At 43.5% G+C, this 13,704-nt stretch overlaps 1 protein-coding gene across 1 annotated transcript in view; it reads right to left on the bottom strand.

Annotated features, from left to right (window-relative positions):
- The window catches only part of LOC139403172 (klotho-like), a 41,650-nt gene that overhangs the window by 18,701 nt on the left and 9,245 nt on the right, over positions 1–13,704 (bottom strand). Inside the window, exons 5-9 of the mRNA XM_071146877.1 lie at positions 13,085–13,247; positions 12,759–12,864; positions 5,546–5,695; positions 5,346–5,452; positions 2,461–2,589 (exon numbers count right to left, since the gene is read on the bottom strand). Coding sequence (XP_071002978.1) covers positions 2,461–2,589; positions 5,346–5,452; positions 5,546–5,695; positions 12,759–12,864; positions 13,085–13,247 — 655 coding nt within the window. The remainder of the gene's footprint in view (positions 1–2,460; positions 2,590–5,345; positions 5,453–5,545; positions 5,696–12,758; positions 12,865–13,084; positions 13,248–13,704) is intronic.

The raw sequence follows: 13,704 nt of genomic DNA, 5'->3' as shown, positions 1-13,704 counted from the left end.
TATGTGGACACCTGCTCGTCGAACGTCTCATTCCAAAACTCAAGGGCATTAATATGGAGTTGATCCCCTCTTTGCTGCTCCACTCTTCTGGGAAGGCTTTCCACTAGATGTTGGAACATTGCTGCTATAACAGAATCCACTCTTCTGGGAAGGCTTTCCACTAGATGTTGGAACATTGCTGCTATAACAGCCTCCACTCTTCTGGGAAGGCTTTCCACTAGATGTTGGAACATTGCTGCTATAACAGCCTCAACTCTTCTGGAAAGGCTTTCCACTAGATGTTGGAACATTGCTGCTATAACAGCCTCAACTCTTCTGGAAAGGCTTTCCACTAGATGTTGGAACATTGCTGCTGGGACTTCCATTCCCGACCTCCATTCAGCCACAAGAGCATTCGTGAGGTCGGGACACGATGTTGGGCGATTAGTCCTGGCTCGCAGTCGCCGTTCCAATTCATCCCAAAGGTGTTCGATGGGTACATGGGGGAATTGTCATGCTGAAGCAGGAAAGGGCCTTCCCCAAATTGCCACAAAGTTGGAAGCACAACATTGTCTAGAATGTTATTGTATGCTGTAGTGTTAAGATCTCCCTTCACTGGAACTAAGGGGCCTAGCCCGAACCATGAAAAACAGCCCCAGATCATTATTCCTCCACCACCAAACTTTACAGTTGGCACTATGCATTAGGGCAGGCAGCGTTCTCCTGGCATCCATTGGTGAAGCACGATTCATCACTCCAGAGAACACGTTTCCACTGCTCCAGAGTCCAATGGCGGCGAGCTTTACACCACTCCAGCCGATGCTTGGCATTGCTCATGGGGATCTTAGGCTTGTGTGCAGCTGCTCGGCCATGGAAACCCATTTAACGAAGATCCCGACGAACACTTCTTGTGCTGACGTTGCTTCCAGAGGTAGTTTGGAACTCGGTAGTGAGTCTTGCAACCAAGGACCGCATCGCTTCAGCACTCGACGGTCCCATTCTCTGAGCTTGTGTGGCATAAGCACTTCACGGCTGAGCCATTGTTGTTTCCAGGAGCAACAACGGGGCACCTCTAGCAAAACTGACTTGTTGGAAAGGTGGTATCCTATGACGGTGCCACGTAGAAAGTCATTGAGGTATTCAGTAAGGCCGAATCCACTTATGGGCGTGGTCACTCCCTTGTCCCCGGGCTGAAGTGGCTATAGAACTAACGACTCGGATACCAAGTTACTACCCGCGTTGCTGATGTTTTGGCGGTGTCCGAGGTCGGAGGTCAAATCGCTGAACAGCTGCTCTTGATCAGTGTAAACAATGCAACACCAGGTCGCGTTAGAAGTTCAGGACGAGGAAGTGTACACTCTTCGAAGGGGTTCCGAAAGGGTTCTTCGGTTGTCCTCATAGGTGAACTCTTTTTTTTTTGTGGGGGTTCCAGGTAGAACTCTTTTTGGGGTTCCATGTGGGTTTTTACATGGGAACCCAAAAATGATTCTACCTGGAACCTAAAAGGGTTCTTCGAAGGGTTCTCCTATGGGGACAGCCGAATAATCCTTTAAGGTTCTAGATAGCATCTTTCTAAGAGTGTAGGCTATTATAGAAATAATGACGCTCAAATAGAAAATAATTTAATAACTAAATAATGAGTATTTCTATCAGCCTGATCGAGGTGTAGATCACATCTCACATTAGAGTGTTCAAACTAAAAAAGAAGGAGGCATGGGAATTCTGTCAAGGTACACACACACACACACACACACACACACACACACACACACAGACACACACACACACACAGGGAATTCTGTCAATGTGACTCCATGGAGTCAAGGTACACACACACACACACACACACACACACACACACACACACACACACACACACAGGGAATTCTCTCAATGTGACTCCGTGGAGTCAAGGTACACACACACACACACACACACACACACACACACACACAGGGAATTCTCTCAATGTGACTCCGTGGAGTCAAGGTACACACACACACACACACACACACACACACACACACACACAGGGAATTCTGTCAATGTGACTCCGTGGAGTCAAGGTACACACACACACACACACACACACACACACACACACACACACACAGGGAATTCTGTCAATGTGACTCCGTGGAGTCAATGTATAATGTATATATTATAATGTATATATATGTATATAATATATATATATTTATAATATATAAATACAGAGCCACTTGTAGATTTGACAGCTCTGATGCAGTTCCACCTCCACTAAAGCGGATCTGATTGAATAGAACCCAATGTTTGGATCATGCTAGTTATCACCACGACGACGACTTGTCTGCTACAAAAGAGGCTCCGCCTTGTTTCCTCCACGAGCTTAACATCTCACTAGAGATTTGGTTCTGGTAGTATCAACCTCCACGGGGGGCTGGGAGGCTGGAGCGCTGGCGTGTGTGTGTGGCGTGTGTGTGTGTGGCGTGTGGTACCAACCTGTTGAACCAGCCTCCGGCTGCCTCCATCGGGGCTGGCAGGCTGGAGCGCTGGCGTGTGTGGTGCCACAGGGTGACCATGGACGTGATGTTAGCCTGGTGCAGCTGGCTCGTAAAGCAGCGGTAGTACCTGGAACATAGTGAACATTACTGTTAGTCCAGTCCGAGTTCTCATCACACTGTTAACCGATACACTCAGAACTCCATTCCATGTTTTTACTCATGCACTTGTACCTGGAATGATGGAGACCAAGCAGGCAGTAATTAATCCAGTTTAGTTATGTTTAATAATTAATCAGACCTTTTTCAAACCTCTCCTCAGGCACCTACAGACATTTTACAATTTACTTGCCACCCTGAACTAGCACACCTGATTAATCTATTTACAGTTTGATAACTAGTTGACAAGTTGAATCAGATATCCTACACTGAACAAAAATATAAATGCAACATGTAAAGTGTTGGTCCCATGTTTCATGAACTGAAATAAAAGATCCCAGAAATGTTCCATACGCACAAAAATATTATTTCTCACAAACCAACCACCAGGACCTCCACATCCGGCCTCTTCCCCTGAGGGATCATCTGAGACCAACCACCAGGACCTCCACATCCGGCCTTTCCCCCTGAGGGATCATCTGAGACCAACCACCAGGACCTCCACATCCGGCCTCTTCCCCTGAGGGATCATCTGAGACCAACCCCCAGGACCTCTACATCCGGCCTCTTCACCTGAGGGATCATCTGAGACCAACCCCCAGGACCTCCACATCCGGCCTCTCCCCCTGAGGGATCATCTGAGACCAACCACCAGGACCTCCACATCCAGCCTCTTCTCCTGAGGGATCATCTGAGACCAACCACCAGGACCTCCACATCCGGCCTTTCCCCCTGAGGGATCATCTGAGACCAACCACCAGGACCTCCACATCCGGCCTCTTCCCCTGAGGGATCATCTGAGACCAACCACCAGGACCTCTACATCCGGCCTCTTCCCCTGAGGGATCATCTGAGACCAACCACCAGGACCTCTACATCCGGCCTCTCCCCCTGAGGGATCATCTGAGACCAACCACCAGGACCTCTACATCCGGCCTCTTCACCTGTGGGATCATCTGAGACCAACCACCAGGACCTCCACATCCGGCCTCTTCCCCTGAGGGATCATCTGAGACCAACCACCAGGACCTCTACATCCGGCCTCTCCCCCTGAGGGATCATCTGAGACCAACCACCAGGACCTCTACATCCGGCCTCTCCCCCTGAGGGATCATCTGAGACCAACCACCAGGACCTCCACATCCGGCCTCTCCCCCTGAGGGATCATCTGAGACCAACCACCAGGACCTCTACATCCGGCCTCTCCCCCTGAGGGATCATCTGAGACCAACCCCCCCGGACAGCTGATGAAACGGAGGAGTTGTTGTTTTTTCTGTCTGTAATGAAGCCCTTTTGTGGGGAAACTAATTCTGATTGCGCCCCTGTCAAGTCATGTGACGTAATCCACTGATTAGTACCTAATGAATTTATTTATGACTGATTTCCTTTTATTGAAATTTAACTTATAGCATTTATATATATTTGTTTTTGTCCAGTACAGTTCTGTAATATTATAATAATTATAATAATAAACAGAATGGATGGAGGTCTAGAGACTAGAGGAGTCTGACAACTAGAGGAGACTGACTACTAGAGGAGACTGACTACTAGAGGAGAGAGAGGAGACTGACTACTAGAGGAGACTGACTACTAGAGGAGACTGACTAGAGGAGACTGACTAGAGGAGACTGACTACTAGAGGAGACTGACTACTAGAGGAGACTGACTACTAGAGGAGACTGACTACTAGAGGAGACTGACTACTAGAGGAGAGAGAGGAGACTGACTACTAGAGGAGACTGACTACTAGAGGAGACTGACTAGAGGAGACTGACTAGAGGAGACTGACTACTAGAGGAGACTGACTACTAGAGGAGACTGACTACTAGAGGAGACTGACTACTAGAGGAGACTGACTACTAGAGGAGCCTAGAGGAGACTGACTACTAGAGGAGAATAGAGGAGACTGACTACTAGAGGAGACTAGAGGAGACTGACTACTAGAGGAGACTAGAGGAGACTGACTACTAGAGGAGTCTGACTACTAGAGGAGACTGACTACTAGAGGGGTCTGACTACTAGAGGAGACTAGAGGAGACTGACTACTAGAGGATACTGACTACTAGAGGAGACTAGAGGAGACTGACTACTAGAGGAGACTGACTACTAGAGGAGACTGACTAGAGAAGAATGACTACTAGAGGAGAATGACTACTAGAGGAGACTAGAGAAGACTGACTACTTGAGGAGCCTGACTACTAAAGGAACCTAGAGGAGACTGACTACTAGAGGAGACTAGAAGAGACTGACTACTAGAGGAGACTGACTACTAGAGGAGACTGACTACTAGAGGAGACTAGAGGAGACTGACTACTAAAGGAGCCTAGAGGAGACTGACTACTAGAGGAGACTAGAGGAGACTGACTACTAGATGAGACTAGAGGAGACTGACTACTAGAGGAGACTGACTACTAGAGGAGACTAGAGGAGACTGACTACTAAAGGAGCCTACAGGAGACTGACTACTAGAGGAGACTAGAGGAGACTGACTACTAGAGGAGACTAGAGGAGACTGACTACAGACTGAATACAGACTGACTACAAGAGGAGACTAGAGGAGACTGACTACAGACTGACTACTAGAGGAGACTAGAGGAGACTGACTACAGACTGAATACAGACTGACTACAAGAGGAGACTAGAGGAGACTGACTACAGACTGACTACTAGAGGAGACTGACTACAGACTGACTACTAGAGGAGACTAGAGGAGACTGACTACAGTACCCTAGTAAGGTAGTGTTGGGCTGAGTCACGTTGCCGCTGGGCACCAGGGAGGACCAGTTGAGAGAGAAGTGGAAGTGGTTGACTCCCACACGACGAATCTCTTCCACCTGAGGGGGGGTGGGGGTGGGGGGGGTGGAGATTACTTTCACACCATATCGTTGTAATTTGTTTTGTGCATAAACGTGGAGAAGATCTCCGACCTGCTGGCGGATGGTGGCGTAGTCGGCACAGTGCTGTGCCCTGCGGAGCGGCGGGGCCTGGAACCCCTCTAACCTCCTCAGCTCCCCGTTGCCTGTGATGTTCCATACGTACACACTGGGATCTACAAACTGGGTGGGGGTGGTCTCCACCTGGACACACACACACACACACACACACACACACATATTTAAACACACACACACACATATATAAACACACACACACACACACACACATATAAACACACACACACACACACAAACAGACATATAAACACACACACACACACACACACACACACAAACAGACATATAAACACACAAACACACACATATAAACACACACACACACACACACACACACATTTAAACACACACACACATATATAAACACACACACACACACACATATAAACACACACAAATAAACACACACACACACACACACACACACACACAAACAGACATATAAACACACATACACACACATATAAACACACACACACACACACACATATAAACACACACACACACATAAACACACAAACACAAGCACACATAAACACAAACACACACACACACACACACATAAACACAAACAGACAAACACATAAACACAAACACACAGAAAACACACAGAGGCACACACACACTGTGGTTGGTCAGGTTTATCTTGATCTGTTCTTTCTTAAGGGCAAAGGTTACCCTGTCACCATGGTAACTTCCAGCTGGCATCTACCACTTGTGTAAGCAAATATAAACTGTGACTCGGTGTGACTCTGTGTCACATACAAGAGCACGCAAGAGGAGGCCAATGGGGGCAAACAAATAATGTGTAGTGATTGTGTGTTGTTTTTCTTAGTGAGCAAAGGCTATGTGTCCATGTGGCTCGTTCTGTTTATTATTAAGAGTAGTAACTATGTGTATTCTTCTGCTGACCAGGGTTGAATGTAAGGTGGTACGGTCCAGTATGGTGTCTCTGTAAAATAAAAACCAGGGTTGAATGTAAGGTGGTACGGTCCAGTATGGTGTCTCTGTAAAATAAAAACCAGGGTTGAATGTAAGGTGGTACGGTCCAGTATGGTGTCTCAGTAAAATAAATACCAGGGTTGAATGTAAGGTGGTACGGTCCAGTATGGTGTCTCTGTAAAATAAATACCAGGGTTGAATGTAAGGTGGTACGGTCCAGTATGGTGTCTCTGTAAAATAAATACCAGGGTTGAATGTAAGGTGGTACGGTCCAGTATGGTGTCTCAGTAAAATAAATACCAGGGTTGAATGTAAGGTGGTACGGTCCAGTATGGTGTCTCAGTAAAATAAAAACCAGGGTTGAATGTAAGGTGGTACGGTCCAGTATGGTGTCTCAGTAAAATAAATACCAGGGTTGAATGTAAGGTGGTACGGTCCAGTATGGTGTCTCAGTAAAATAAATACCAGGGTTGAATGTAAGGTGGTACGGTCCAGTATGGTGTCTCAGTAAAATAAAAACCAGGGTTGAATGTAAGGTGGTACGGACCAGTATGGTGTCTCAGTAAAATAAATACCAGGGTTGAATGTAAGGTGGTACGGTCCAGTATGGTGTCTCAGTAAAATAAATACCAGGGTTGAATGTAAGGTGGTACGGTCCAGTATGGTGTCTCTGTAAAATAAATACCAGGGTTGAATGTAAGGTGGTACGGTCCAGTATGGTGTCTCAGTAAAATAAATACCAGGGTTGAATGTAAGGTGGTACGGTCCAGTATGGTGTCTCTGTAAAATAAATACCAGGGTTGAATGTAAGGTGGTACGGTCCAGTATGGTGTCTCTGTAAAATAAATACCAGGGTTGAATGTAAGGTGGTACGGTCCAGTATGGTGTCTCAGTAAAATAAATACAAGGGTTGAATGTAAGGTGGTACGGTCCAGTATGGTGTCTCAGTAAAATAAAAACCAGGGTTGAATGTAAGGTGGTACGGTCCAGTATGGTGTCTCAGTAAAATAAATACCAGGGTTGAATGTAAGGTGGTACGGTCCAGTATGGTGTCTCAGTAAAATAAATACCAGGGTTGAATGTAAGGTGGTACGGTCCAGTATGGTGTCTCTGTAAAATAAATACCAGGGTTGAATGTAAGGTGGTACGGTCCAGTATGGTGTCTCAGTAAAATAAATACCAGGGTTGAATGTAAGGTGGTACGGTCCAGTATGGTGTCTCAGTAAAATAAATACCAGGGTTGAATGTAAGGTGGTACGGTCCAGTATGGTGTCTCTGTAAAATAAATACCAGGGTTGAATGTAAGGTGGTACGGTCCAGTATGGTGTCTCAGTAAAATAAATACCAGGGTTGAATGTAAGGTGGTACGGTCCAGTATGGTGTCTCAGTAAAATAAAAACCAGGGTTGAATGTAAGGTGGTACGGTCCAGTATGGTGTCTCAGTAAAATAAATACCAGGGTTGAATGTAAGGTGGTACGGTCCAGTATGGTGTCTCAGTAAAATAAATACCAGGGTTGAATGTAAGGTGGTACGGACCAGTATGGTGTCTCAGTAAAATAAATACCAGGGTTGAATGTAAGGTGGTACGGTCCAGTATGGTGTCTCAGTAAAATAAATACCAGGGTTGAATGTAAGGTGGTACGGTCCAGTATGGTGTCTCTGTAAAATAAATACCAGGGTTGAATGTAAGGTGGTACGGTCCAGTATGGTGTCTCAGTAAAATAAATACCAGGGTTGAATGTAAGGTGGTACGGTCCAGTATGGTGTCTCTGTAAAATAAATACCAGGGTTGAATGTAAGGTGGTACGGTCCAGTATGGTGTCTCTGTAAAATAAATACCAGGGTTGAATGTAAGGTGGTACGGTCCAGTATGGTGTCTCAGTAAAATAAATACAAGGGTTGAATGTAAGGTGGTACGGTCCAGTATGGTGTCTCAGTAAAATAAAAACCAGGGTTGAATGTAAGGTGGTACGGTCCAGTATGGTGTCTCAGTAAAATAAATACCAGGGTTGAATGTAAGGTGGTACGGTCCAGTATGGTGTCTCAGTAAAATAAATACCAGGGTTGAATGTAAGGTGGTACGGTCCAGTATGGTGTCTCAGTAAAATAAATACCAGGGTTGAATGTAAGGTGGTACGGTCCAGTATGGTGTCTCAGTAAAATAAATACCAGGGTTGAATGTAAGGTGGCACGGTCCAGTATGGTGTCTCTGTAAAATAAATACCAGGGTTGAATGTAAGGTGGTACGGTCCAGTATGGTGTCTCAGTAAAATAAATACCAGGGTTGAATGTAAGGTGGTACGGTCCGGTATGGTGTCTCAGTAAAATAAATACCAGGTTTGACTGTAAGGTGGTACGGTACAGTATGGTGTCTCAGTAAAATAAATACCAGGGTTGAATGTAAGGTGGTAAGGTCCAGTATGGTGTCTCAGTAAAATAAATACCAGGGTTGAATGTAAGTTGGTACGGTCCAGTATGGTGTCTCAGTAAAATAAATACCAGGGTTGAATGTAAGGTGGTACGGTCCGGTATGGTGTCTCAGTAAAATAAATACCAGGGTTGAATGTAAGGTGGTACGGTCCAGTATGGTGTCTCTGTAAAATAAATACCAGGGTTGAATGTAAGGTGGTACGGTCCAGTATAGTCGGGGTACATCCTACCGGTAAAACATAAGCCAATCACTATAATTAATACTGAAATGTCATGAAAACTGTCGGCTAATCACCATTATTTATCATTACCGCATGTCAGAGGCATGAAAAACATGTGAGCGAACGGACTTGAAAACAGGTGGTAGAGCCTACGCTCCGAAATGCCATGTGGTTCAACGGGAACAAAGGCAGAGATGATTGGCCGACATGATCGGACGCATAAATTCTGACCAATCAACGATGGCCAAATGTCCTTAGACTTTAAAAGATGTCTCTTTCTTTCTATTTTCAACTCGCTTGTTTGGAAGCCGGGAAATATGTTGCGAGTGGACGAACGAAGCCTAGGAAAGGGAGACCTTTGAAGTGATTTATTTGACAGTCAGATGAAAACGACCGGTTGTGTTTTTGCCACAATAAAAGGTAACACAGTGTAAAAAGTTAAATGACTTAACATGGATTTATATTTGTAATTCTATGATTTTAGTTACACACAGGAGGTCCCGATCCGGGTTAGAAATGACATCTACTTTCTGCCTTAGTAGGTAGTGAGGTCAGCAATGGACTATAACCACAGGGTCGTAGGTTCAAATCCCCCTTATGACCGTGTCCAATTTGTAGAAAATCACCCGTGTTAAATATAATATAATATAATGTTTGATATATGTTTAATAATAACCATTGAGCCGAGGCTTGTATCCAAGGCAACGAACGTCACACCTCTACAATCCCAGAGAGGTTTTGAAACATACTTTTTACAGTTACATGTTTTTTTTTCTAAAACAGAAAGTTCAATGTGTAAAAGATGCGATGACCAAGCATTAAAAAAAACTATGTGTCCCTTTATAACTAGATATTTAACTAGATATTTAACTAGATATTTGAGCAAACATTAACTCCAGGATGAACTTGAACTTGTGGCAGTTTCAGTGAGGTTGATATGTAGCTACGGGTTTACTGGAGCAGTCTGCTGCTGTTTGCTGTACTGGCGCCACAGACTGATGCAACCCTGAGTACCGTTGTTATAAAATACCCCAACCCTCATTATAATACCACAACCCTGAGTACCATTGTTATAAAATACCCCAACCCTCATTATAATACCCCAACCCTCAGTAATGTCATTATAAAATACCCCAACCCTCATTATAATACCCCAACCCTCATTATAATACCCCAAAACTCATTATAATACCCAAACCCTCATTATAATACCCCAACCCTCATTATAATACCCCAACCCTCATTATAATACCCCAACCCTCATTATAATACCCCAACCCTGAGTACCGTTGTTATAAAATACCCCAACCCTCATTATAATACCCCAACCCTCATTATAATACCCCAACCCTGAGTACCTTCGTTATAAAATACCCCAACCCTCATTATAATACCCCAACCCTCATTATAATACTCTAACCCTCATTATAATACCCCAACCCTGAGTACCGTCATTATATTATAACCCAACCCTCAGTACTGTCATTATAAAATACCCCAACCCTCATTACTGTCATTATATTATAACCCAACCCTCAGTACTGTCATTATAAAATACCCCAACCCTCATTACTGTCATTATAAAATACCCCAACCCTCATTAAAATACCCCAACCCTCATTATAATACCCAAACCCTCATTATAATACCCCAACCCTCATTATAATACCCCAACCCTCATTATAATACCCCAACCCTCAGTACTGTCATTATATAATACCCCAGCCCTCATTATAATACTCTAACCCTCATTATAATACCCCAACCCTCAGTACTGTCATTATATAATACCCCAACCCTCATTACTGTCATTATAAAATACCCCAACCCTCAGTACTGTCATTATATAATACCCCAACCCTCATTATAATACCCCAACCCTCAGTACTGTCATTATATAATACCCCAACCCTCAGTACTGTCATTATATAATACCCCAACCCTCAGTACTGTCATTATAATACCCCAACCCTCATTATAATACTCCAACCCTCATTATAATACCCCAACCCTCAGTACTGTCATTATAATACCCCAACCCTCATTATAATACTCCAACCCTCATTATAATACCCCAACCCTCAGTACTGTCATTATATAATACCCCAACCCTCAGTACTGTCATTATAATACCCCAACCCTCATTATAATACACCAACCCTCATTATAATACCCCAACCCTCATTATAATACACCAACCCTCATTATAATACTCCAACCCTCATTATAATACACCAACCCTCATTATAATACCCCAACCCTCAGTACTGTCATTATAATACCCCAACCCTCATTATAATACACCAACCCTCATTATAATACTCCAACCCTCATTATAATACACCAACCCTCATTATAATACTCCAACCCTCATTATAATACTCCAACCCTCATTATAATACCCCAACCCTCAGTACTGTCATTATAATACCCCAACCCTCATTATAATACTCTAACCCTCATTATAATACTCCAACCCTCATTATAATACTCTAACCCTCATTATAATACTCCAACCCTCATTATAATACTCTAACCCTCATTATAATAATCTAACCCTCATTATAATACTCCAACCCTCATTATAATACTCTAACCCTCATTATAATACTCCAACCCTAATTATAATACTCTAACCCTCATTATAATACCCCAACCCTAATTATAATACTCTAACCCTCATTATAATACCCCAACCCTAATTATAATACTCTAACCCTCATTATAATACCCCAACCCTAATTATAATACTCTAACCCTCATTATAATACCCTAACCCTCATTATAATACTCCAACCCTCATAATAATACTCTAACCCTCGTTATAATACTCCAACCCTAATTATAATACTCTAACCCTCATTATAATACCCCAACCCTACTTATAATACTCTAACCCTCATTATAATACCCTAACCCTCATTATAATACTCTAACCCTCATTATAATACTCTAACCCTCATTATAATACCCTAACCCTCATTATAATACTCCAACCCTCATTATAATACTCTAACCCTCATTATAATACCCCAACCCTAATTATAATACTCTAACCCTCATTATAATACCCTAACCCTCATTATAATACTCTAACCCTCATTATAATACTCTAACCCTCATTATAATACTCTAACCCTCATTATAATACTCTAACCCTCATTATAATACCCTAACCCTCATTATACTACTCCAACCCTCATTATAATACTCTAACCCTCATTATAATACCCCAACCCTAATTATAATACTCTAACCCTCATTATAATACCCTAACCCTCATTATAATACTCTAACCCTCATTATAATACTCTAACCCTCATTATAATACTCTAACCCTCATTATAATACTCTAACCCTCAGTACTGTCATTATAATCCTCCATGTTCATTCCACCTTGGGACTTTAGACTGGTGCTTGGCCAACCTAACTTTTGCATGTTCTACCCTGGCCCCACAACAAACGTACCCCCACACACACACACACACACACACGCACACGCACACAGACACAGACACACACACAGACACACACACACACACAGACACACACACAGACACACACACACGCACACACACACACACACACAGACCTGTATAGAGTTGGCGGACACCCCCCAGGCGAAGTCACAGGGGAAAACTCCCTGAGCTGGTCTGTTCTCAGGCAGCTGGGGAAAACCATTCTTCTGGATCAACTTCCTGTAACCATCATCATCATCATCACCGTCATCACCATCATCATCACCACCATCATCATCACCATCATCATCATCATCATCGTCACCATCATCACCACCATCATCATCACCATCATCATCATCATCACCATCGTCACCATCATCATCACTATTAACATAATTATTAATTGTATCATCTAACCAATCAATCCCCCCCAAAAATGAATGAAACCAAAACAGACTTGTAGAAGTTGGCGGAGGTCTTGGGCCTCCTCTTGAGGTTGTGTGTGTTGAAGTCGACGTAGTAGAGGCCTCTGCGTATATCATACTCTCTGTGCCATTCAAACCCATCCAGCAGGGACCAGTGGGTGTAGCCAATCACATTCACCCCATCGTACTTGATCGCTACGGCGACAAGTTCAAGTTCAGAAAATATCGTCGCATAAACAGTATGAAATGAGATGCTAGTTATACTGAACAAAAAATATTAAACGCAATATACAACAATTTCAAAGATTTTACCGAGTTACAATTCATACAAGGGAATCAGTACATTTGAAATACATTCACTAGGCTCTAATCTATTGATTTCACGTGACTGGGAATATACATCGTTTTGATGTCTTCACTATTATTCTACAATGTAGAAAATAGTTTTTTTTTAAATAAAGAAAAGCCCTTGAATGAGTAGATGTTCTAAATCTTTTTGACCGGTAGTGTGTGTGTATGGTCGTCACTAGCAGGGATGGGTCAAAATTACAAGAGGTACTGTTGCATGTCGGTCTAGATGATTTATGGGTTGATCGTGTTAAAATATTAAATCAATCGCCTGTCTACGGCGCAGGAACCACCGACTCGCTGC

Source organism: Oncorhynchus clarkii, unplaced genomic scaffold (genome assembly GCF_045791955.1).
Source record: "Oncorhynchus clarkii lewisi isolate Uvic-CL-2024 unplaced genomic scaffold, UVic_Ocla_1.0 unplaced_contig_9054_pilon_pilon, whole genome shotgun sequence".
Classification (NCBI taxonomy): domain Eukaryota; kingdom Metazoa; phylum Chordata; class Actinopteri; order Salmoniformes; family Salmonidae; genus Oncorhynchus; species Oncorhynchus clarkii.
Note: the sequence above shows the minus strand (reverse complement) of the source record. Positions and strands in the feature narration are given on the sequence as shown.